Consider the following 23,528-nt stretch of genomic DNA (forward strand, 5'->3'; position numbering starts at 1 on the left):
GTCTTTCATTAGTATAAATGATATATAAAAATAAAATGGCTTAACAAATAGAAATAATATATATACCAGTTATATTTGATGTATAAACATTTATTCATATACATATCCATGTATAGATTTAACAAATAGAGCATTTAAATTAAAATATGTAGAGAAATACTTTTATCATAATGAAACTAGGACTTTTCTCTACTTTGGATACATAAGAAAGTTTTACAATGATCACTAGTAGTTTAATAAACAGAACTTTGAGTTTTGTTCAAAGTGACCCTGTCAATGAAAAAAGGAAACACACCAAATGCTTTCCCTATGTCAGAATAACTGTAAGAGAGAAGTAAGCAATTCAATTTGGTTTTCTCCAACATGGAACCATTCTTGTGAAAGCCCCTAACAAACCTGTAGCTAATGTTAGGAAGCAGTATATTTCTGACCTTAGTGAAACAACTCAGCTAATTTTAGAAAAGAGTTACTAGAAATTACATCACATATATTATAATCTTCTTTACTAAAAACTGAGGGAATTACCTGCTCATTTGTAGCCATTTCATCAGGAGAATAGGTATTTCTGAAAGTACATCTATTAGAACAACATAATTTAGGAGCTTTAGGACTAGGAATTCTATTGTTCTCTTTTGTTGTCATTTTAAGTGTGAATATGCGGCTTTGGGGAGACTCCTAATGACGCAAATAGTGCCAAAGTCAGAATTTAACAAAGTTAATAATCATATATTAAAACTCAAAAACTGGCCAAAATAGAAGTGTTATTAATATAAATGTAAACAAATTAATAAGGATGTGATTTTGGGTTAATACAGTTCTGTTTTACTATTGAAGCTCTCTCTGACAATTTAGTAGCAAATCAGACATTCTTGTCAGGCTGCACTAATATCTGTTTTCTGAAATTTTACTCACTGTAATTTAGGTTTAACAACTCATATTACAGTATAATACTTATCTCTTAGGAAGTCTTGAATGTCTCCAAATATCATATTCCATGAAGGAAAATTGCAGATCCTCATTTGCTAAACCCTATTATATATAAATATATAATCTGTAAAAGGGTGTGTATAAATTATGAGTACAGAAATACCTTTTTACATTTTACTACTTGTTTTTACAGATTTTCTTTAAAAGATCATATATTTATCTTGATGTTTAAGAGAAATATTCTAAATACAAATTTATCTTGCACATGCTATCCTTGTTTCTTATTTCATATCCACTAGCTTTTTTACTTCTGTCAAAACCTTTGCAATCATGATGGAGAGAACATTTACTTGGCACTGCTGATCCTTATACTACACTATAATATAATATTTTATCTTTTCCTTTTCTAACCAAGAGTCGTGAACAGGAGAAAAAACAAGAGAATGTGTGCCTGGGAAGCCCAGTGAAGAAAGGAGACTATTAAAGAATGCAGTATGATTATATATGAATATATATTTATAGGAGCCGACACGATTTATAGTGATAGCATTCATCCTTGTTTTTTTTTTCTTTTTTTACTAACTTTATTCAATTGCAGGGGTACAGCAGTGAAAGAAGAGTAAAATTGGATTTAAGCAGGGTTGTTGTTTAACGTAGTAAGTATAACAATGAGAGAAAAACAGGAAGTTGAGAATGTAGGGAATGTAGGGAAAAGTGTGTTTATAATGATTAACCAAAAACTTTAAGTTGGTTGTGAGAGATAAACGACAAACAAAGGGATGAGAGACGGGAAAATGTTGTAGCATCATTAAAGTCGAGTTGGAGAAGTTGAATGAATAAGTTGGAAACTTGAGAGTGGTGGTCAAGGAGCAGAATGAATGAAGGTGAAACTTTGAAGAATTTATAGCTTGGGTAACAACATATTGGGTAAAACCAGGGAATAAGGGACTGAAGTAGGGTAAATAGATTGCTGGTAGTGAGTTGTTAAAGGAAACGAGAAACAGAATGTTGAAAAGATCATATTTGGGGAAGCCTATTGAAATAATAAAGGATTATGACATAGGAAGGCCTAAAGGAAATGAGACAACCAAATACTATAATTGTTCAGAAATGAGGTTGTTGAGAAATGATTGAGCTGTCAACAGACGACAGCAACAGTGAGGAGTGGGTAAAGTAACCTGAGATTTAAATGTGGCCCAGAAAGGATAATGAGGAACAAATACTACATCAACCATACCTCTAGAGCCAGTGATTCGTGTTGTGAGTTTTCCTCCATGCCTTGAGCAGGCTACGGGGGTGGCAAGCAACGTCTTTGGGGATGTGATGAATATCTCTTCATACAAAATAATGTGCAGAATATTCAGAAAAAGGTTGAGCTTAGAGGGGATTCAGTTGATTATGAAGCATGAATTTGCAGGTGTCACATTGGAAGGGCTAATAAGTTGGGAAGGGATGGGAAGAAAATCAAAGAGCCCTACATACATCAGACACTGAGGGGTGATTTAGAATTCTGGGGTGTATCATAGTAAATAATAAAAACAAGGAAAAGGGGGTACATTGAAACAGTCTTAGTACACTTCAGAGATGGAGCAGTGATGAGGCTATGATCAGTGGCTCATTCTAGGAAGAGGCTGTTTGGTTTGTCTGTGGAAGCCGCTTAATGCAGGTAACATGGGAGAATTTCCTGCACCTGGACCACCTCCTTAAGCCAGTCATTTGAGACAAGGACAGTCATTGGGACTCTCCTTTTGTTTTGATCTCAACAAATGTCCTTGCTTTCTTTTCTTTCTAACAATCATTCTACTTTATTGTAAAACTCTCTTTCCCCTTCACTGTGGATATTTATGAATGCTCACATTTTAACATTTTATTTTGTTCCCTTCTAATTTCTCTTTTGATAGAGTTTGCTATGCTTGCTTTTCCATTAAATAGTATTTTATTGATCTAATATGTTCCAAGCATTGAGCAAGTCATTAAGAAAGCAAAGGTCAATAAGACTCAGTGCCTGCCTGCAAGGACATTACTGTCTTAAGAAGTCCTCTTATTTCTACTTTGCTGAGAGTTTTTAAATCATAAAAAAATCAATGAAATCTTTGTTTTTTGGTTTAAAATTTATTTCATTTTAATTGACATGTAATTGTACGTATTTACAGGGTTTTGTTACATATATATGTTTAGATACATATATATCTGGTATAATGATGGGGTCAGGGTAGTTAATGTATCTATCACCTCATGCACTTTTCTTCTTTTTGGTGAAAACATTCAAAAGCCTCTCCTCTCTTCATTATGTAATACATGAAACTGTTAACCATAGGTAACTCCACTGTGCAACAGAACACCAGAAATTATTCCTCCTATCTAATTGTAATTTAGTACCTGTTGGCCAAACCCTCCCTCTTTTCCCTTCCTCCCTCTCCTCCCCAGTCTCTACTCTTCATCTTTATCATACCAACTTTTCCTTCTTTAGTTTCCACATGTGAGTGAGATCACGTGATATTTGTTTTTCTGTGCCTGGCTTACTTCATAATGACCTCCAAATCCATCCATGTTGCCACAAATGACAGTATTTCATGTTTTTGTTTTGTTTTGCTGTGCTTTTAATGGCTGAATAGTATTCCATTGTGTATATATACCACATTTTTTTTTATCCATTAATTCGTTGTTGGACACTTAGGTGGAGTCTGTATCTTGGCTATTGTAAACTGTGCTGCAATAAACATGGAAGTGCAGATCTCTGACATATTTCATTTCCTGTGGGTATATACCCAATTCTAGGATTACTAGACTCTATGGTAATTCTATTTTTAATTTTTGAGGAACCTCCATGTCTCGAGCCATCCTGCTATAGGGAACGGCATGGGAGCCTGACAAGGGACACCCCTTGTTCAGCTAGACTGTGGGGGGATCCCGGGTGTGTGGCACGGCTCTGTGGAATTTCCTCTCTGTTCGCCTTTTGTTACCTGACAAAGATTTCCAAAATTAAAAGGCCCAACTTTTTGGCTTGGCATGGCTTTGGGGAGTTCCAAGGGCCATGGAGTTTCTCAAAGGACATGTTAAATATGCATCAGAATTAATTGGTTTATTTAAAGGGCATTGTCAGTACTAAAGGTGTTTTTGATGCATGTTCCCAGTATGGGTTGGCTTGAACATGTTGTTTCCTTAGTAATAATAAGAATGATATAGTGTGTTTTTGTTAGTTTGAGTAGGATCATTTAGCTTTACACTTTGTCCCCTGTGCTGTTCCCGGAGTCTATTAGCAGGGAAATAAAAGGTTTCATTATAAAATAAATAAGTTAAATAGTAGAGAAACACAAACAAATTTTGATATTAATAGGTTTTGTTTAAATCAGTTAGTAACGCAAAATTTGTAACAATAACATAGAAATTTAATAAAATTTATAGTTAAATTTTATAATATTAATGTTATAAACATTGTGATTTTGATTATAAATTAAAATGATCAATATAAAGTATAAGCAATATTAAATTGTTAACCATAACTAATCAATGTTATTAAAATTAAGGGTAGTAAGTATAAGTAAGATTAAAAAGGGGTTAAATTATAAGCTAAGAAGGTTAAGGTTTATGATTCAGACAGAAAGCCTGATGTTTTAAAGCCAATCATGTGCTATTGTATAGTTTCTGGTCACAAGCCACAAGCTTTGAGGTGAACTACTGATGCATGAGTAGATGTTTTTGTCAGAGCATGAGTGCTTTGGAACATTTTGACCTTTCCTTTTCAATAGAAATGAAATAAAAAAATGTTTTGATTAAAGATAAATCATTATGTAGAGGATTAAGTAAAAATAAATAAAGAAAACAAGATTCATGTGGTCATTGTCCACACTTGCACTAGACATCTGCAGTCCGTGTCTTTCTTTTTTCACTGAATCCACACCACCTGTTCAGCTACGATGAATCCTGCGGAGCTGGTCTCCGGCACCTCCATACTGTTTTTCATAATGGCTGTACTAGTTTACATTCCCATCAGCACTGTGGAAGGGTTCCCCTTTTCCACATCCTCTCCGACACTTGTTTTCTCTTGTCTTTTTGGTAATAGCCATTCTAACTGGAGTGAGGTGGTATCTCATTGTTTTGATTTGCATTTCCCTGGTGATTGGTGGTGTTGAGCATTATTTCATATGCCTGGTGCACATCAAAGGAAACAGCAGAGTGAAGAGTCAACCGATGACAGAATGGGAGGAAATATTTGCAAGCTGCATATTTGACAAAGGGTTGATGTCAAGATTATATGAGAAACATAAACGGCTCAACAACAACAAAAGAACCCAAAAGCAATTGAGAAATGGGCAATGGGTCTCAAAAGGCATTTCTCAGAAAAAGACAGCTGAAGTTTTTATCACACGATTTTTTCTGCATCTACTGAAATAATGTCAGTTTTATTTTAATTTCTTTCATTCATGTGGTGAATTTCATGTTAAAACATGCCAGTTCTGGAACAAATCCATATGATAGACTCAGATGGAAGAATATTTTATTTAGGATTTTTTTCTTCTGACTTCAGACTGAGATTGTGCTGCAATGTTATGGTTTTGCATTATATTTGTTTTAGGAGTTAGTTTATGCTCATGTCTTGAAACTGGTTACGTTCCCAATTTTTTAATCTTTTTCTTATTTCTGGAAAATTGTGCTTACACTGGTATTATGTATATCTTAAATGTCTGGAGGATGGATTCCTTTCTCATATTTATGTACAAACTTTTCTTAATACTTTTTTAGTTGTGTTTCACAAGTTTTGGTATGTTGTGTTTTCATTTTTATTCCACAGTCATTTTAAAAAATTTCTCTTGTGATTTCTTCTTAGACCTATAAGTTACTTAGGGCATTTCAAATATTTGAGAACTTTTCCAGGTGTTTTTCTGATATAGATATTAATTCAATTGCATTGTGCTCAGAGAACATACTTTGGATGATATGTATTCTTTTGTATTTGTGAAGAATCATTTTATGTCTCAGAATATTGTTTACCTTGGTGAATCATCGATGTGAAATTATAAACAATGCATAGTTTGCTGTTTTTATGTACACTGACTCATATGTCCATTAAGTCATATAGGTTGACAGTTATATCATTAAGTTATTCTCATTTTGTTCTTTGAATTTACTTTCCTGATTATTCCCATTTTTATTTCATATACATATGGTTTTTTATTACATTTTTATTTTTGATTTCTAAATTAGTTGCATAGTTTTCAGATAACTTACTCTGTACTATTGCAGTCTTTGAAATGCATTTAGACTCTATGGCACAACAGATGTTTTCTTATTGGTTAATAACCTGTGTATATTTGAAAAGACATAAAATGTACACATACACATACAAATGTATATTTCTGTTATTAGAATTCTTTAGAGAAACTGATAGGATATATATAGATAGATATGTGGAGTGTTAGAAATCCCGATTCTCATTGGATTTTTAGAATAGTGTTTTTAGGTAAATACATACATGTGGCAAAACTATTAAAATCATAGAAATAACACAATACTCTCCGAATCTTTAGTCCAGATTACATAAAATTATAAACAAAAATTTCATTCCCTTCCAGACAGCTAGAAGAAATTAATCTGGATTCTGGGATTAATTGAAAACGTAAGTAAAAATGAAATCAATGGACATTTATCTTTTGAGGGCCACACATAAGCAATCATAGTTTCTTCTTTCTTTTACAAAACCAAGTATCATGAATTAAAGAAGAAAATGATGAAGTGGTATTTAAATATTTCATTTTTATAAAAAATATTTTTTTTTCTGTGAATACATTCCCTTCCTTCCTGACAAACGTTGAGCCCAGATCAGTGGTGCACACAGGTGGAGTGACAGCCTAGAACACAGGAAAGCCTGACATTTGCATACGGCAGGTTGACTCTCTGACTCTTTTATTTAAGCAGCCGATCAGTACGGGATCGGAACCCTTGACTTTGGTGTCATAATACTGTGCTCTAACAACTGAGCTACCCAGCCAGCCCCTAGCAGCTTGACTCTTCCAGGACTTCTGGAAGAAGTTTTGAACTTCTCAAATTAGGAATGAATTAATCTAATTAATATCCCTGCTCGCTTAACATTTCTAATATTTCAGTGAGAAGATACTCTCCCGATGACACTGGTGGAAAAACAGACATGGAGAAGTGATCATTCACATGACACAATGACAGTCAATAAGGACATCAGCCTAACAATGAGACAAACAACCTAATGACCCCTCAGCGTTTCCTAACTTAAAAGAACACCCAGAGAGAAACACAAAATTATAGACAGAAACCAATGACACTAACACACCATTTACTCCTTCACTGCTCATAATTATTCATTTTAAAATGATGAAACTCATTATTTATTGCAAAAAAAGTAAATCTTACAAATGAACATAAACTAAAAAAGCAAAATATCTACTCCTCCTTCATTCTAATCCATCCTGTGACCTTTTTTCAACAGTTTGGAGTATGTTCTTCTAGACCTTTCTGTGGATGTGTGTACATATTTAAACACACCTGCCATGTACATACGAGTCAGCATGGGTTTGTCACTGAACGGTGTGTTACAGACACTTCTCTGTGCACAGAACAGGAAAGGACGCTTGCAGGAGGAAAACCTGACTTCTCATCCTAGCTGTGCCACCTGTGGGAACTGCGGGAACCGGGACAGGTCTGCTAACTCCACTGACCCCTATCTGGAGAAGAGACATAAAAACACCTGCCTTCATCCACCTGACTGATTAGTTGTGATTGCAAATGACACAATGACAATAAGGACATTTTGAGGCACCTGGAGAGAGAGACAATTGTTAAGTCTGCAACTACCTGCCATAAGTCACAAAAGGAAGAGACTGAAAGAGGTAAAATGGTTTGGTGAAAATCAATCAGCACTCATGGAAATCAACTCAAAGAATTTGCTACCTATCATAGGAAAAATGACATAGAATACAAAGTGTGCTGCAACGCATAGGGCTCCAGGCCCGCTGGAAGATGATAATCGCCGTGAACAAATGCTGAGTGCACATGTATGGCACCCACGCACGCACATATGCACACGTGTGGGCACACACATGCATACGCATGCACAGATCATGCACACATGTGGGCACATATGCACACACACCCTGAGGCATCCTCCCTGGGACAGATCAATGCAAAGACATCAAATTATACTATTAACTCCAAGAGGCTCTTCCAGTGTCTGGCCATAGGCCGGCCTTAGTGACTGGGGCAGAAGGGATGCACTCTTAGGGCCACGTGCCGCCCTTCCCCCGGCCCCACAAGCCGGGACCCAGCGTGGGTTCTAGAACCCCAGCTGGTGAAGGCTCCTTGGAAACGGTTGTCAGTGCTTTGTCAGTGCCGTGGTGGCCGCGGCTTCTGCAGCACCTGATTCAGGCACAGAGAGCGGGACGCGGCTGGGCCAGGGGTCAGCCTCACCGTGAGGGGCGCCGGGGGTCCGCCGTGCCCGGACTGCGGCCAGGACCCTCAGGAGCAGCCCCTTTGCCCTCGCCCCGTCTGTGTGTTGGCGACACTTCATCGCCTCTCATCGACTCACCTATCACTTTTCCTACCCTCGTAGCCGTCCCCGGCTGTCCCGACCTGCTGGCTCTATTTCCATCGTGGAATTTGACTTTGGGCTGGAAACTGAGGTAAGTTAGGTTGACTGACCAACCATTGGAGAAACCTCTCCCAACCCTTCACGAGTCCCGTTCCTTTAGTGCTCACCAAATCCAGCCCAAGAATTCAGGGAGCCGTCCGTCCTTCCCAGGAGCTGACTGTACACATTCCTATAAGATGCCTGATGGGTTCTGTACCTGTCAGTGCTGCTGGCTCTGTGCTCCTTCTATGCTTTTCCTGAAAAGTGACTGGGTGGCGTGTGTGTTTGACTTGCTCTCCCCCCACCGGGAAATTGGAAACATAGGTACCCGAAGCACACTTGTTCTCAACAACTAAAAAGTACAGCTTTGCGAACAAAATACTGCTGGGTTTGCTCTTTATGTGAGGGGCAGTCCTCTGGCCTTGACCCCTTCACAGGGTTATTGTCCCTGTGAGTATCTTCATGGTGTGTGTTCCTGCACTTAGTATTTGCCGGTGGATGCTTTCCCAACTTATTTGCATACAAAGTGTAACAGATCTGAGAATAAAGAGGCTGTGAACCTTTCATTTATTAGCTGCAGATGCTTATGAAATTGCAGATTTACGGGAACCTGTATTCTGCTCTTAATGATTCTAGTCTGGGTCTTTCATTTGCAGATGATGCGTGAGGTGATGCCAACCATCAGTGAAGCCGAAGGCTCCCCAGGAGGAAGTGGGAGCCATGCGTCCGGCTCCCCTTCACAGGCAGACGCAGATTCACATATAGAACAGTTGATGGTCTCCATCCTAGAAGAAAGGGACCGACTTCTTGACACTCTTAGAGAGACTCAAGAAACGCTGGCATTAACCCAGGGGAAATTACATGATGTTGGTCATGAAAGAGATTCCTTGCAGAGACAGCTCAAAACTGCACTTCCACAGGAGTTTGCTGCACTTACGAAGGAACTGAATGTATGCAGGGAGGAGCTGCTTGAAAGGGAAGGAGAAATTGCTGAACTGAAAGCAGAAAGGAACAACACCAGGCTGCTTTTAGAACATCTGGAATGCCTTGTCTCTAGGCACGAGAGGTCTCTCAGGATGACCGTGGTGAAGAGACAGGCACAGTCCCCAGCAGGTGTGTCCAGCGAAGTCGAAGTGCTCAAAGCACTGAAGTCGTTGTTTGAGCACCACAAAGCTCTGGATGAAAAGATGAGAGAGAGATTACGAGTAGCACTTGAAAGGTGTGGTTTGTTAGAACAAGAATTAGGTGCCACACACAAAGAGCTAATGGTTCTTAAAGAACAGAATAAGCAGAAAAAAACACTAACAGATGGAGCACTTGACATGAACCATGAACAAGAAAATACCCCAAGCACGAATGGAAAGAGATCTTCTGATGGTTCATTAAACCACGAGGAGGACCTGGCTAAAGCAATAGAGCTCCAGGAAGTCATAGACAAGCAATTGAGGTTGCAGAGCCAAATGAAAGAGCAACTGGCCGCCCTCTCCAGTCACGTGGCAGAGCTGGAGGAAGATCTCTACACGGCCAGGGAAGACTTGATCAAATCTGAGGAGATGAACTTGAAATTGCAAAGGGACATTCGTGAAGCCATGGCCCAAAACGAAAACATGGAAGAGAGAATCAGTCACGTGGCAGAGCTGGAGGAAGATCTCTTCACAGCCAGGGAAGACTTGATCAAATCTGAGGAGATGAACACAAAATTGCAACGGGACATGCGTCAAGCCATGGCCCTAATGGAAGACATGGCTGAGAGAATCAGTCACGTGGCAGAGCTGGAGGAAGATCTCTACACGGCCAGGGAAGACTTGATCAAATCTGAGGAGATGAACACGAAATTGCAACGGGACATTCGAGAAGCCATGGTCCAAAAGGAAGACATGGAAGAGAGAATCACTACTCTTGAAAAATGCTCCCTCGCTGCACAGCGTGAAGCCATGTCTGTGCATGACCTCAATGATAAACTTGAAAACGAAATTGCAAACAAAGATTCTATGCATCGACAGACTGAGGATAAAAACCGCCAGTTACAGGAACGGCTGGAATTAGTGGAGCAAAAGCTGCAGCAGACCATGAGGAAAGCCGAGACACTCCCGGAGGTGGAGGCGGAGCTGGCGCAGAGGGTGGCAGCGCTCTCGAAGGCTGAAGAGAGACAGGGCAACACTGAAGAAAGGTTAAGACAGATGGAGGCGCAGCTGGAGGAAAAGAACCAAGAACTGCAGCGGGCAAGCCAGAGAGAAAAAATGAATGAAGAGCATAATAAATGTTTATCAGACACTGTTGACAAGCTTCTTTCAGAATCTAATGAGAGGCTCCAGCTTCATCTGAAAGAGAGAATGGCTGCTCTAGAAGAAAAGAATTCTCTGTTAGGAGAAGTTGAAAATGCAAAAAAGCAATTGGAATATACACAACATGATAAGGATCAGCTCGTCTTAATCATTGAAGCTTTGAGGGCTGAACTAGACCAAATGAGACTAAGAGGTGCTTCACTTCATCATGGCCGACCCCACTTGGGCAGTGTCCCAGATTTCAGGTGTCCTGTGGCAGACAGTCACACAGATTCCTACAGCACCAGTGCAGTGTTGCGGCGCCCCCAGAAAGGCCGCCTAGCTGCTCTACGGGATGAGCCTTCCAAGGTACAAACTCTTAGTGAAGAGGATTGGGAATGTGCCCAACAGGCTAGTGTCTTAGCAAATGCAGCACAAGCTTTTGAGAGCGATGTCGATGTGTCTGATGGTGAAGATGAGGACGCCATGGACGTGAGAAACTCGACAGGCTCCCAGGACGGTCCCGTGAGCAATCCCAGCAGTAGTAACAGCAGCCAGGACTCGTGCCACAAAGCCCCAAAGAAGAAGGGCATCAAGTCCTCTATCGGCCGCTTGTTTGGCAAGAAAGAAAAGGGCCGACCTGGTCAAGCTGGCAAAGAATCATTACGACACCCTGCTGTTTCAAAGACAGATAATGCATCTCAAGATGCCTTGTCACTGAGCAAATTGGGAGGACAGGCTGAAAAAAGTCGTAAACTTCCAAAAAAGCATGAATTGCTCGATGAAGCCCGAAGACAAGGTTTGCCTTTTGCCCAGTGGGATGGGCCGACTGTAGTTGTGTGGTTGGAGCTCTGGGTGGGGATGCCCGCCTGGTATGTGGCTGCCTGCCGAGCCAACGTGAAGAGCGGGGCCATCATGTCAACCCTGTCGGACAGAGAGATGAAGCGTGAGATCGGCATCAGCAACCCCCTGCATAGGCTGAAGCTGAGGCTGGCCATCCAAGAGATCATGTCTCTTACCAGCCCGTCTGCTCCTCCCACGTCACGAACGACACTCGCATATGGGGACATGAACCACGAGTGGATTGGGAACGAGTGGCTGCCCAGCCTGGGCCTCCCTCAGTACTGCAGCTACTTCATGCAGTGCCTGGTGGACGCCAGGATGCTGGACCACCTGACCAAGAAGGACCTCCGCGGGCAGCTGAAAATGGTCGACGGTTTCCACAGAAACAGTTTCCAGTGTGGAATGATGTGCCTGAGAAGATTAAACTATGACCGAAAAGAACTGGAAAGAAAAAGAGAAGAAAGTCAGCATGAAGTAAAAGATGTGCTTGTTTGGAGCAATGATCGAGTGATTCGCTGGATCCTGTCAATTGGCCTTAAAGCATATGCAAAGAATCTTTTAGGGAGTGGCGTTCACGGTGCCCTTCTGGCCTTAGATGAAACCTTTGACTTCAACGCACTGGCGCTATTGTTACGGATCCCAACGCGGAATACACAGGCTCGTGCTGTCTTACAAAGAGAATTTAACAACCTTTTGCTCATGGGGACTGACAGAAGGTTTGATGAGGACGATGATAAAAGCATTTAGGAGAGCACCTTCATGGAGAAAAAAATTTAGACCAAAGGACATTCATGGCTTAGCTGCTGCATCAGTAGGGACTCTCTCTGAAAACTTGCAGGTTACTTCTTCTATGTCTTCACCCTCCACGCAGCCAAAGAACATGCAGATGGACGGCAGTGTGTCAGGAACACAGAGGTTGGATTCTCCCACAGTCAGGATTTACTCCTGCTAAAGCCTCCTGCTGTTTACCCACACTACTTCTACAGATGATTACGCAGCATTTTGAATCCAGCAAAGACCACATTTTAGAATGCAATGAAATCTTTAATCTCTTAATACTTGTTATATGGACCCTAAGATATTTTATTACAGAGTTTTTAATTAGTGAAAAATTCATGAATACCATCGAGAAAATATTTTAGAATTTAATGCTTCTTATATTTATGTAAACTTATGACTCTTCATTTATATAGTTACTTACTTTTTCTTGTCTATCCATGCTATAAATATCCTTTCATATCAATTCATGTTCTTATACCTAATTTTAGTTTTTCAAATGAATGTACTGTAATGCTTATATGTATAAATCCTATGGACAAATATAGGGCTTTTGTAAATTATACATTTATTGTAATTATTATTGTTTAATTTTTTAATGATAAACCATTACAGAAAAGAAAAAAATAAATAAATAAAATAAAATAAATTTTTTTTAAAGTATTAACTCCAAGAGATGATTCTTGAATGTGAAGACTAAAAAAGCAATTTCAGAAACCAAATGGAAAGATTAAGATTGTGACATAATCTAAACTCAGGAAGGAGATAAGCCAGGACAGGACCTCCTCTTACAGTCATCTTTGGTGGGTTACAGAGCAAAACTTCTGTCTCAAGGGGAGGTGTAAATCTTGTAAGCACAGGGAGTAGGTGGCCAGGGGAGGAGTCCAAACCAGACAGCCGAGGGGACAACTAGAACTGTGTTGTCCACCTCAGGCACCCTTGGCAATATGCAGAACCACAGGGCATGAGCCTTTTCCAACCCACTGCAGTGGCCCATAGAGGAAGGAAGACACGCTCAGATGGCAACGTGTGCAACCTACTAATGCAGCTTCTAAGGTTTTCCTTCTAAGAAAACAGACTCCTGGGTAGAATTAATTCACTAATTAAACTGATATTTATTGAGTACTCTTTATTTATATTTACAAAAACTAATTATTTATGTGATGACTGTCAGAATAGGGAAGTTGAGCCCCACGGAAGCATTTAACTTCAGAGGGAGCTAACCTGGCCAAGGCTTCAGGGAGAGCTTCCCAGAGGAAATAAAGCTAAAGCTGGGATCGTAAGGGTTAGGAGGCGTCAGCAGGGGGAAGACTCTGGGGCGACAGCGGAGGCAAAGGTCCTGAGGTGGCAGAGAGCCAAACACGAATTTTAAAGAGACTTGAAGAACTGTGTAGCTGAAGAATAGAAAGAGAGGGTAGGAACCGAGCACAATGGGATCTGCTGTACACGTTGATTTCCCAGCCAATGAGAATCACACTTCATAACACTGGTAGAAGATTTTGTGGGATTTTAGTAATGGAAAAATATAGCTCTAACCTGCACAATTTGCTAGTATAGCTTTAACCTGTGCAATTTGCTTCTGCAAATGCTTTAACCTGTGCAATTCGCTTCTGCAAATGCTTGCTAATATGGGGAAACATATCTAAAGCCATTTTATGTATAGCAGCTTCTAAGGGGCTGTTGAAATGTAAAGCAGCTTCTAAGGGGCTATTAAGCAGCAGGGGGCCCAAGTACACTAAACATTCCAAGAGGGGCATGCCTACTCCATGGTCCCCCGGACAGGCTGGTTCCTTATCTAAAAGCCTCCTTGCCAGGCACCAAGGATGATATACGATTGAAAGAAGTGCTGTTATCAGGGTTACCAGCCTACTAAATGCCACCTGTAAATCTAAAGGCACCACAGATCTACCGGGGTACAAGCCTGCTAGAGTCTGCCCATAAATCCAAGGGTGCCACTGATAACCGACAACTCATCCTGTCATAAAGATCTCTTCAAGAAAAACTGTATAAAAAGTGCTTGCGTTGTAAACTGGGGGGGGCTTTTCCGAAAGGCAAAGCATCCCAGCATGATGGAAAAATAAAATCCCTCTTGCTGATTGCAGCGGTCCTGTTCTTGTGGTCTTTGTGAGGCGAGCCACTTCGGCATGTAGGATTTGTGCTTGGTACATGGGTCTTACATTTTTGGGGGCTCGTCTGGGATCAGCTCGCTCTCCCTGGGATCAAAGACTAGAGAACGGAGGATCGCTCGAGCTGGTACCGCGGTTGTCTGTCTGACTGTGTCTGTTTCTTTTGTTGTTGGCTGTAAGCTGTCTATTATAATCTGGTTTCGGTGGCTCCAGGATGGAATCACCGGTCTGATTTTAGATTTTCTGAGGCTCCAAAGCGGAGCCATCTGTAGTGGTCAAGCAGTGGGGCAGACGTGCCTGCACGCCGCAGCCACAGGAGTCCTGGAGGACGCTCCAGATTCCTCTGCAGGAGATGAACATGTTCGGCTCCAAGGGAGATCTCTAGGAAAGAGACCCCTCCCGAGTTCTCTGATAATCTGGTTGTGGCGCTCGAGGCAGGGGCGCATCGGTGTTTTGTTTTTTGTCTGTCTGGTTGTGTGTGTGTGGGGACTGACGATTTTCTGGGGCGACATGGGGCAGACTGTCTCAACCCCTTTGAGCCTGACTCTGAAATACTGGAATGACGTGAAGGAAAGAGCTAATGATTTGTCTGTGCCGGTTAGAAAGAATAAATGGGTAACACTTTGTTCTTTGGAGTGGCCAGCTTTCCAGCTCGGATGGCCTGCTGAAGGTCCCTTCTCTCTGCCGTTGATCAAAGCGGTAAAAAGAAAAATTTTCAATTCTGAAAATCTCCTAGGCCATGCATGTTATATCATTGTCTGGGAAGATTTAGTCACGGATCCTCCTCCGTGGGTCCGTCCCTTTGTTCCCTTAACAGGTCCAATGGCTGTGTTTGCTCTCCAAGAAGTAAAAAAGAAACCGGAGGTCCTGCCGTCCACCGGCCCGGACTGGCTTCTTCCTGACCCCCATCTCCCTCCCAATCCTTCTTTCCGATCACAGGCAGCCGGCCGTCCACTCCACCAGAGGAGGACCCACCAGAAAATGAATCCGAGGGAGGGCCTGCTCAGGGGACACGCAGTGAATGAGTGGGCCCTCCAGATGCTCTTCCTATCTCCCCCCTGCGGGCTTACGGCCCCCTGATGAAGAGGGCAACCAGCCCTTACCGTACTGGCCTTTCTCTTCCTCTGATCTTTACAACTGGAAATCTCAGAATCCCCCTTTCTCTGAAAACCCCCAGGGTCTCACTAACCTTGTAGAATCTCTCCTATTTACTCATCAGCCCACCTGGGATGACTGCCAGCAGCTTCTACAGGTCCTGTTCACTACCAAGGAGAGACAACGAATCCTCCTGGAAGCTCAAAAGAATGTGCCAGGAGACGATGGGGGACCTACCCTCCTCCCTGATGTTATAGATGCAGGGTTCCTGTTAATCAGAACAAACTGGGACTTCAACTCGGCAGAAGGTAGGGAGCACCTGAAGGTCTACCGCCAGGCTCTCATGGCAGGTCTCCGAGGGGCAGTAAAACGCCCCACCAATTTGACTAAGGTAAGAGAGATAACTCAGGGGCCCGATGAGTCTCCATCAACATTCCTGGAGAGACTCATGGAGGCATTCCTTCGGTTCACCCCGTATGATCCTGGTAGTGAAGAGCATAAGGCTACAGTGACAGTCGCTTTTATTGACCAGTCTAGTAGGGACATCAGGAAGAAACTGCAGAGACTGGAAGGGTTGCAAGATAAGTCATTAAGAGAATTAGTGCAGGTGGCTGAAAAGGTTTATCATAACAGAGAGTCAGAAGAAGCAAAGGAAATAAAAAGAGAAAAGCGCCAAGAAAAAATTTTCACAAACTTCTGGCCACTGCAGTTAGGGAGACTAGGGAGCCCAATAAAATGGTGCCAGGCAATAAAAAGGAACCCCTGGCGAAGGATCAATGTGTGTACTGTAAGGAGAGAGGACACTGGGTTCGAAACTGCCCCAGGAAAAAGAAAGAGCCTCAAGCCCCCAAAGTCTTGGCCTTGCAGGAAGACAGTGATTGGGGGGATGGGGTTCGGGTCCTCTCCCTGAACCCAGGGTAACTCTCAAAGTGGAGACCCAAAGTGGCTAGGGAAAATGCTAGGAAAGTAACAGCAAATAAAATCCCCCCTAAGTATACTGTATTTAATCAGATTCATTGAAGTCTGGCACTTGCTGTACTGATTACCCAACTTGATATCCTGAGTGAGACCATTTTATTCCTACAAAACAATCTGTAGTGTCTAGGCAGAGACATACTAATTCAGTTAGAGCCTCAAAAGGAGAATCAAACATTGAATTGTGATGTGAATCTTCAGTGTGTTTCAAAAAAAAAAGAAAGAAAGAAAAAGAAAAAAGCTGTTACACAGTATTGTATAAGACAGTGATCCCAAGCTGAAAAATGTAGGCTAGCATTCTGGATCAGCTTTTCATTCACTGATTGTAGGAATGTTCATGTATATCTTGTGTTTGTACACAAAGCATACAAATATCTGTTCTCTGTGTTTCAAGAATAGATGAGATGTTAATACTTTTAGTTAGATGTTAATACTTTTAGTAAAGTATTTAGAAAACTATATTTTATTATTCATATGCATGAACATATATGAGGGATCTCCATCATATAAAAAAGAATTTAGAATGAACCAGATGATGTTCCCTCAGGTTTTTCCATAAATTTAAGAGTGTGATATAAATTATCCATTTACAAAATCAGGATATAGTATATTCACTTTAAAGCTTACATGTAGAACAAAACAACAAAAATAAGATACCTAAGACAAATACAAGCAAGACCTTTATGGAGAACATTATGAATGTCACTGAAGGTCATAAGAGAAGACCTAAATACGTAGAGAGACAATGTTTCCGGAGAGAAAGATTCAATGTTGTAAGTGTGGCAATTTCATCCATCTATAAATTGATCTATAGATTCAAGCAATCCCAAACCAAATCCCACTAATACCTGATAAGCTGATTCTGAAATATGGGCATGAAGGACCCGAAATAACCAATACCCATCTGATGGACAAATGTAGGGAACTTCTTATAAAGGTCTGTGATTAAGTGTATGTGACATTGGTATAGGTATAGGTAAATAAACCAGTGGAACAAAATAGCCAGCCAAGGAATAGACCTATACAAGTATGGACAGAGGTGACATTGCAGATGTGGGAAGGGAAGAAAAGAAAGGATGATTCAATACATGGTGTGGAGGCAAATACTCTTAACCTTTTAGCAGAAAATGTAAAAGAATATTTTACAACACCAAGATAGAGATGGATTTCTTAAACAAAACTAACCAACCACATGAAAAAGGTTGATAAACTTGACTATATGTCATTTAAAAATTTCTGATCCAAAGAAAGTGGGGTGGGGGGAAAGCTATAGTCTTGGAGAAGGCATCTGCAAAACATAATTGAAAGAAAAGACACCCAGACTATGTACAGAACTCCTGAAAGTCAATTAGAAAACAAAACAAAACAAAATACCCCCTAGGAAAAAAATGGGAATAAACAGAAGAAAAGACAAATAGCCAGCAAACATGAATTGGCGCTCAATCACATTGATTGAGTGAGAAAATGCAAACTGAGGCAAAAAGATACTGTAACATACCCATCAGATTAGCAACAAAACCCAGGAGTCTGCTGAAAAGTAGAGCAAAGAAAGGATGCACAAATCCTATGATCCTGTGGTTCTACTCCCTGATACATACCGTAGAGCAGTATTTTTAAAATGGAGTGTGAGGTACTGTTTAGTGGTTGTGGAATAAAATGAGTGGTTTTGGTGCAGTTTTATAAAAGGAATTATTTTCAAAAATAGTTTCAATCAGCAACTTGAATGAATCTCAAAAAACCTTAATGTATGGTCAAAAATGTTAGTCACAGAAGAATATTCTAAGTATGATTTATATTATATAAAATTCAAATATAGCAGGATTATTCATAATAGCCCCAAAGTGGAAATAACCCAAATGTCCATCAACTGGTGAATGTATAAATCAAATGTGCTATGTCCACACAGTGGAATATTATTTAGCAATAAAAGGGAATAAAGCACTGACATGCTACAACATGGATGGACTTGAAAACATTATTCTAAGTGAAAGAAGCAGGTCACAAAGAATCACATAATGTATAATTCCATTTATATGAAATGTCTAAAACAGAGAAATCTACAGAGACAGAAAGTAGATCCGTGTTTTGCTAGGGCTGGGAGAGTTGGAGGAAATGGGATTGACTGCAAATGAGGACAGGTTTCTTTCGGGGGGTGATAAAAATGCACTAAAATTGATTGTGGTGATTTTGCATAACTACCGAAAACCATTGAATTGTATACTTTAAATGGGGGAATTGTATGTATGCAAAAAAGTCAAATGCAGGCAAAACTAGTACATATTTAGGAGGTTTATTAGTCAGGGCTTTTCAGAGAACAGAACCAATAGGATATATATAGAGAGAGAGAGAAAGAGAGAGAAAGATTTTAAGGAATTGGCTCATGCAATTGTGGGGGCTGGAAAGTCCAAAATCTGCTGGGCAGGCTGGCAGGCTGGAGACAAAGGAAACAGTTGCTGTTGCAGTCTTGCATCCAACAGCAGTCTGGAGGCAGAATTCCTTCCTTCTCAGGGATCGCATTCTTTTCTCCTAAGGCTTTCAACAGATCAGATGAGGTCCACCCACATTATGAAAGGTAACCTTCTTTATTCAAAATTACTGATTTAAATATTAATCGCATCTGAAATATACCTCACAGCAACATCTAGACTGGTTTGACCAAACAACTGGGCATCCTAGCCTAGCCAAGTTGATGCATAAAATTAATCATCACAGGAGGTAAAGTTCTAAGCAAAATTAAGAGACCGATTCACACAAAATTCAGTCTAGTGCTTATCTCTGGGGAGTAGAGCAAAGCATTGAGAAGAGAAGGGACACACAGAGGGCCTTAAGCCTCAAAGTTAATGGTCAAGTTCTGTTTCTCAAGGTGGGTGCTGGGTATATGGGCATTCATTTTATTAGTAATATTTAAACTAATATATTAGTTTGTGGATTATATACCATATACATTAGCTTATAAGATATATTCCAGTTTATTAAATATTTTATATTAAATTTTTTCTAAAATCTAGAGTATAAAGGGATAGTAAGTTAGTAATTTATGTCAATAAACAGTTGCAGATATGCAGCCTTAAATAATACCTGGCTTTGTACATGAAATCTATGAAAAGGCATCAAAAGCAATTCATGGTCCAAAAAATATCCCATCTCTGTCTCTAGATATTTATTCAACATCTGCTGTCAACATGGATATTGAGTCTCACGGAGGAGGACTGAGTGCAAACCCATACGGAAGTTACGCACATTGGAAATGCCCATCATGTTAATAGTGGTGTGGTGGGGTAGTGGACTATGAGTGGTTTTTCTTTTTCTTTTTCCCCAATTTTCAACATTTTTTTTTATCCTGTAGTAAAATAAACTTCAGTAAATCATTGAATTTTAGAGCCTTGGCCTAGAAGGACCAATCCAACTCGCCACATCCGTGTTAAAATATCTCTTACAGCATACTTAACTTGTTTTAAGTGTTCCTCCTTGCTCTTCTATTTTTCCCTTCCTACTTCCCTCCCTCCCTCCCTGTCTCCCTCCTTCCCTTCTTTCCTTCCTGCCTTATCTAAAACCTCCAGTATAACACTGAGCAGAAGTGATGCGATCTGACATTCTTGTCTTGTTTCTGATCTTAGGGGCAACACTTTTAGTCTTTCTCCATTAAGTATGATGTTAGCTGCAGGCTTTCTGTAGATGCCCTTTAGCAGGTTAAGGAAGTTTCCGTCTATTCCTACATAGCTGAGATTTTTTGTGAAGAATGCATGTTGGACTTGTAAAAATTTTTTTTTTTTCTGCATCTTTTGAGATGATCATACGGTTTTTCTTTTTCAGTTTGTTAACATGATAAATTGCATTAATTGATTTTTCCAATTTTTTTATTGTGGTAAAATACATAAAATATAAAGTTTACCACTTAACCATTTTTAAGTGTACAGTTCAGTCACCAGTATCCATCTCCATAACTCTTTTCATCTTGTAAAACTGAGACTCTATAACCATTAAAAAATAACTTCCCATTTCCCCTACCACCAGCCCCCAGCAACCACCATTCTACTTTCTGACTCCACAATTTTGACCACTCTAAGTACTTCCTATAAGTGGAATCATACAGTATTACTCTTTTTATGACTGGCTTATGTCATTTAGCACCATGTCCTTAAGGTTAACATGTTGTAGCATATGTCAGAATCTCCTTCCTTTATAAGACTGATTAATATTCAATTGTATGTATATACCACATTTTGCTTATCCTTTCATAAGTCGGTGGACACTTGGGTTGCTTCCATGTTTTAGTTATTGTAGATAATGCTGCTGTAAGCGTGGGCGTACAAATATCTCTTTGAGAACTTGCTTTCATTATATATATATATATACAATGCCAGAAGTGGAATTAATGGATCATATGGTAATTCTATTTTTAATTTTTTGAGGAACTGCCATACAGCTTTCCCACAGCAGCTTTACCGTATTATATTCCCACCAGTGGTGCACCGGGGTTTCAATTTATCTACATCCTCACTGACACTTGTTATTTTCTAGTTTTTGGTAGTGGCCATCCTAATGGATGTGAGGTGGTATTTCATTGTAGTTTTGATTTGCATTTCCCTAATGATTAGTAACGTTGAGAAATTTCTCATGTGCGCATGGCCATTTGCATATCACCTCTGGAGAAATGTCTATTCAAGTCTTTTGCCCGATTTAAAGAAATGATTATATATAAAATGATATAATTTTCCAGCTTTCTCTCTTTCTACTTCCCATCCTACCCTCTGGCCATGATCTACTAATTGTAATTTCTCAAGCGTGCCATGTTGCTTCATTCCTTGATTCTGCAGTTCCATCTACCTGGAATTCCAACCTCTGTCTCCCCTTCTGCCCACTGTTCTTTTCCTAATACATGATACTCATTTTTCAATACTTAGTTCAAAGACATCTCTTTAATGAATTTCCTAACCATCTTCACTTCTTTCCTCATGCTCCTTTTCCCACCATAACACATATAACAATTTACTGTATTTATTCATTCATAGGATATATCTTAATTGCCCATGGATTTCCAGCACCTGTACCTTGCACAGAGTAGACACTGAGTGACTAAAGGAATGAGTGAATACAACTTAAGGGACGCTTCTATTTCTTTTAAATGAGGTACAGGAGTGTGTTTTAAATTTTTATAAATTTGTTTGGAATTTAAAACATTTTTGTAGTATATAGTTCTCGGATGTAGCCAGAGCATAGACAAAACTTTGAAATTGAGACAGTTTAACTTTAGCCCTTCTCGCCTTAGTCGCTGCCCCCATATCCCTTCCCTTTCTAGGACTCAGAGTCCTCAAGCCCACATATCAAAAATTCATAGGACTTGCTTTGTGCTTTGTCATCATGATCCAAATGAGGATTCCATTTAGTCCCCTTGACCAAAGCTTCTTATAGTGCATCTCAGTTTAGGTGCTGAGATTAAGACATCTGATTTAATTAATTCACACATATGTAGGAATGACATAAGATATTGCCTAATATTCTTCTCTCAAGTATTTGCATGTCAAAATTGGCATAATTGCCAATCCAAGTGAAGTTTACATTGTAGGATTTTAGGCTGGACAAAATAAGCAAGTAAAACAATCCAAGAGACTCTCTTTCTGCCAACTCTGGCCCAGCAGGACTATAAGGGGGTCGGGGGTACAGGCCACCTTCTGCCCCTTTTTTCCATGGGAGAAGGATCCAGATTCTCAACACCCAAATAATTGGCATTTAGTAATTTCATAATGTTTGTTGAATGAAAAAATGAGGTAGGCATTTAAATTTTTTTTACATAGGAAGAAATAGGTGTTCAGAGAGGTCAAGTCTCCAAGGTCATGCAGAGAATAAGTGACACAGTGAGATGGAAATTCAGCTCCAATTCCAAGCATCATTGCTCTTTCTAGCATGTCACAGCTGTCCCAAAGGCATTTATTTCCTCCTCTTCTTGGCTGCTGGAGCCACAGACACCTTGAGAAGCTTTTCTGCAAGAAGCCCTCTGCTCACCTCAGAGGTTCTGTCTTGACCACAGCTGCACTAAGGGTGAGAGTCAAAGAGGTTTTGTTGTCCCAGAAAGAAGCCCCTGTGCTGGAACAGTGTGGGGAGGGGATATGAGAGAAAGTGCTTACTTCCAACCTCATGTAGGAACTGTTGGGACCGTCTACTGGCACTGGAGACAAAGGGATGTATGTGCATAACCCTGACTTTCCATTCAACCAATTTTCCACAGAAAGAGTATTATAAGCAATGGATATTTTTTAATATAATTGGATTTTATTTTTTAACTGGGCTTTGCACATTAACTGTCTTGTGACATTGATTGTATGAAGGGAAAAATATCCAATGAATTTCAGGAGAAGTGTATAAGGAAATGCAAACTTTTTCTGCCTTCGTGGTAGCTAAAACATCCTTCATCGTAGCCGTGAATGGCTGGGGTGACTTTCCATTTAAGAGCGCTACTCATTAGTCAGTAGGTGCATTATGAAAAACTGGATCCGTTGCATCACTGTGAAGGACTTCAGACGGCGGTTTGCAAAAGCAGAATAAATTTGGGGGGATTGTACTGTTATGTACACACACACACACACGCACACGCACGCACGCCCATTGGCAGACACGACCACACCTCGCATCTCTGGGGCAAGCCACAGACCTCAGCTAAGCTGAGCCTGGACTAGAGGAACTTTCCGCAGGCCCGGGACAGACAGCCCCACGGCCACGACTGTCTGCGAGCCTGGCTGCAGACGAGTGCCAGCGGCGGCAGGGACGCGGTGCGCACCCGCGTCAGGGCCTGGGCGGTGCAGCGGCGACGCGAGGGTACCGGGAGCTGCCGCGTCGGTGCCGCTGTGCGCGCGCCGCAGCCCCGGCCGCCCCTCGCAGCCCGCTCGCTCCCTCGCGCAGCCCGGCCTGGCGCTCGCCGCAGGACCT

The 23,528-nt window shown here is 40.6% G+C and overlaps 1 protein-coding gene across 1 annotated transcript; it reads left to right on the plus strand.

The window, feature by feature from the left end:
• The first annotated feature begins 9,180 nt into the window (after positions 1-9,180).
• On the plus strand, positions 9,181-12,583 carry LOC134383585 (liprin-alpha-1-like). Its single transcript, XM_063104775.1, is given in 3 exon segments — positions 9,181-10,101; positions 10,372-12,366; positions 12,368-12,583. Coding segments are annotated over 3 exon segments (3,132 nt in total).
• The last annotated feature ends 10,945 nt before the right edge of the window (positions 12,584-23,528 follow it).

The sequence above is a fragment of the Cynocephalus volans genome, chromosome 8 (assembly GCF_027409185.1).
Source record: "Cynocephalus volans isolate mCynVol1 chromosome 8, mCynVol1.pri, whole genome shotgun sequence".
Lineage (NCBI taxonomy): Eukaryota > Metazoa > Chordata > Mammalia > Dermoptera > Cynocephalidae > Cynocephalus > Cynocephalus volans.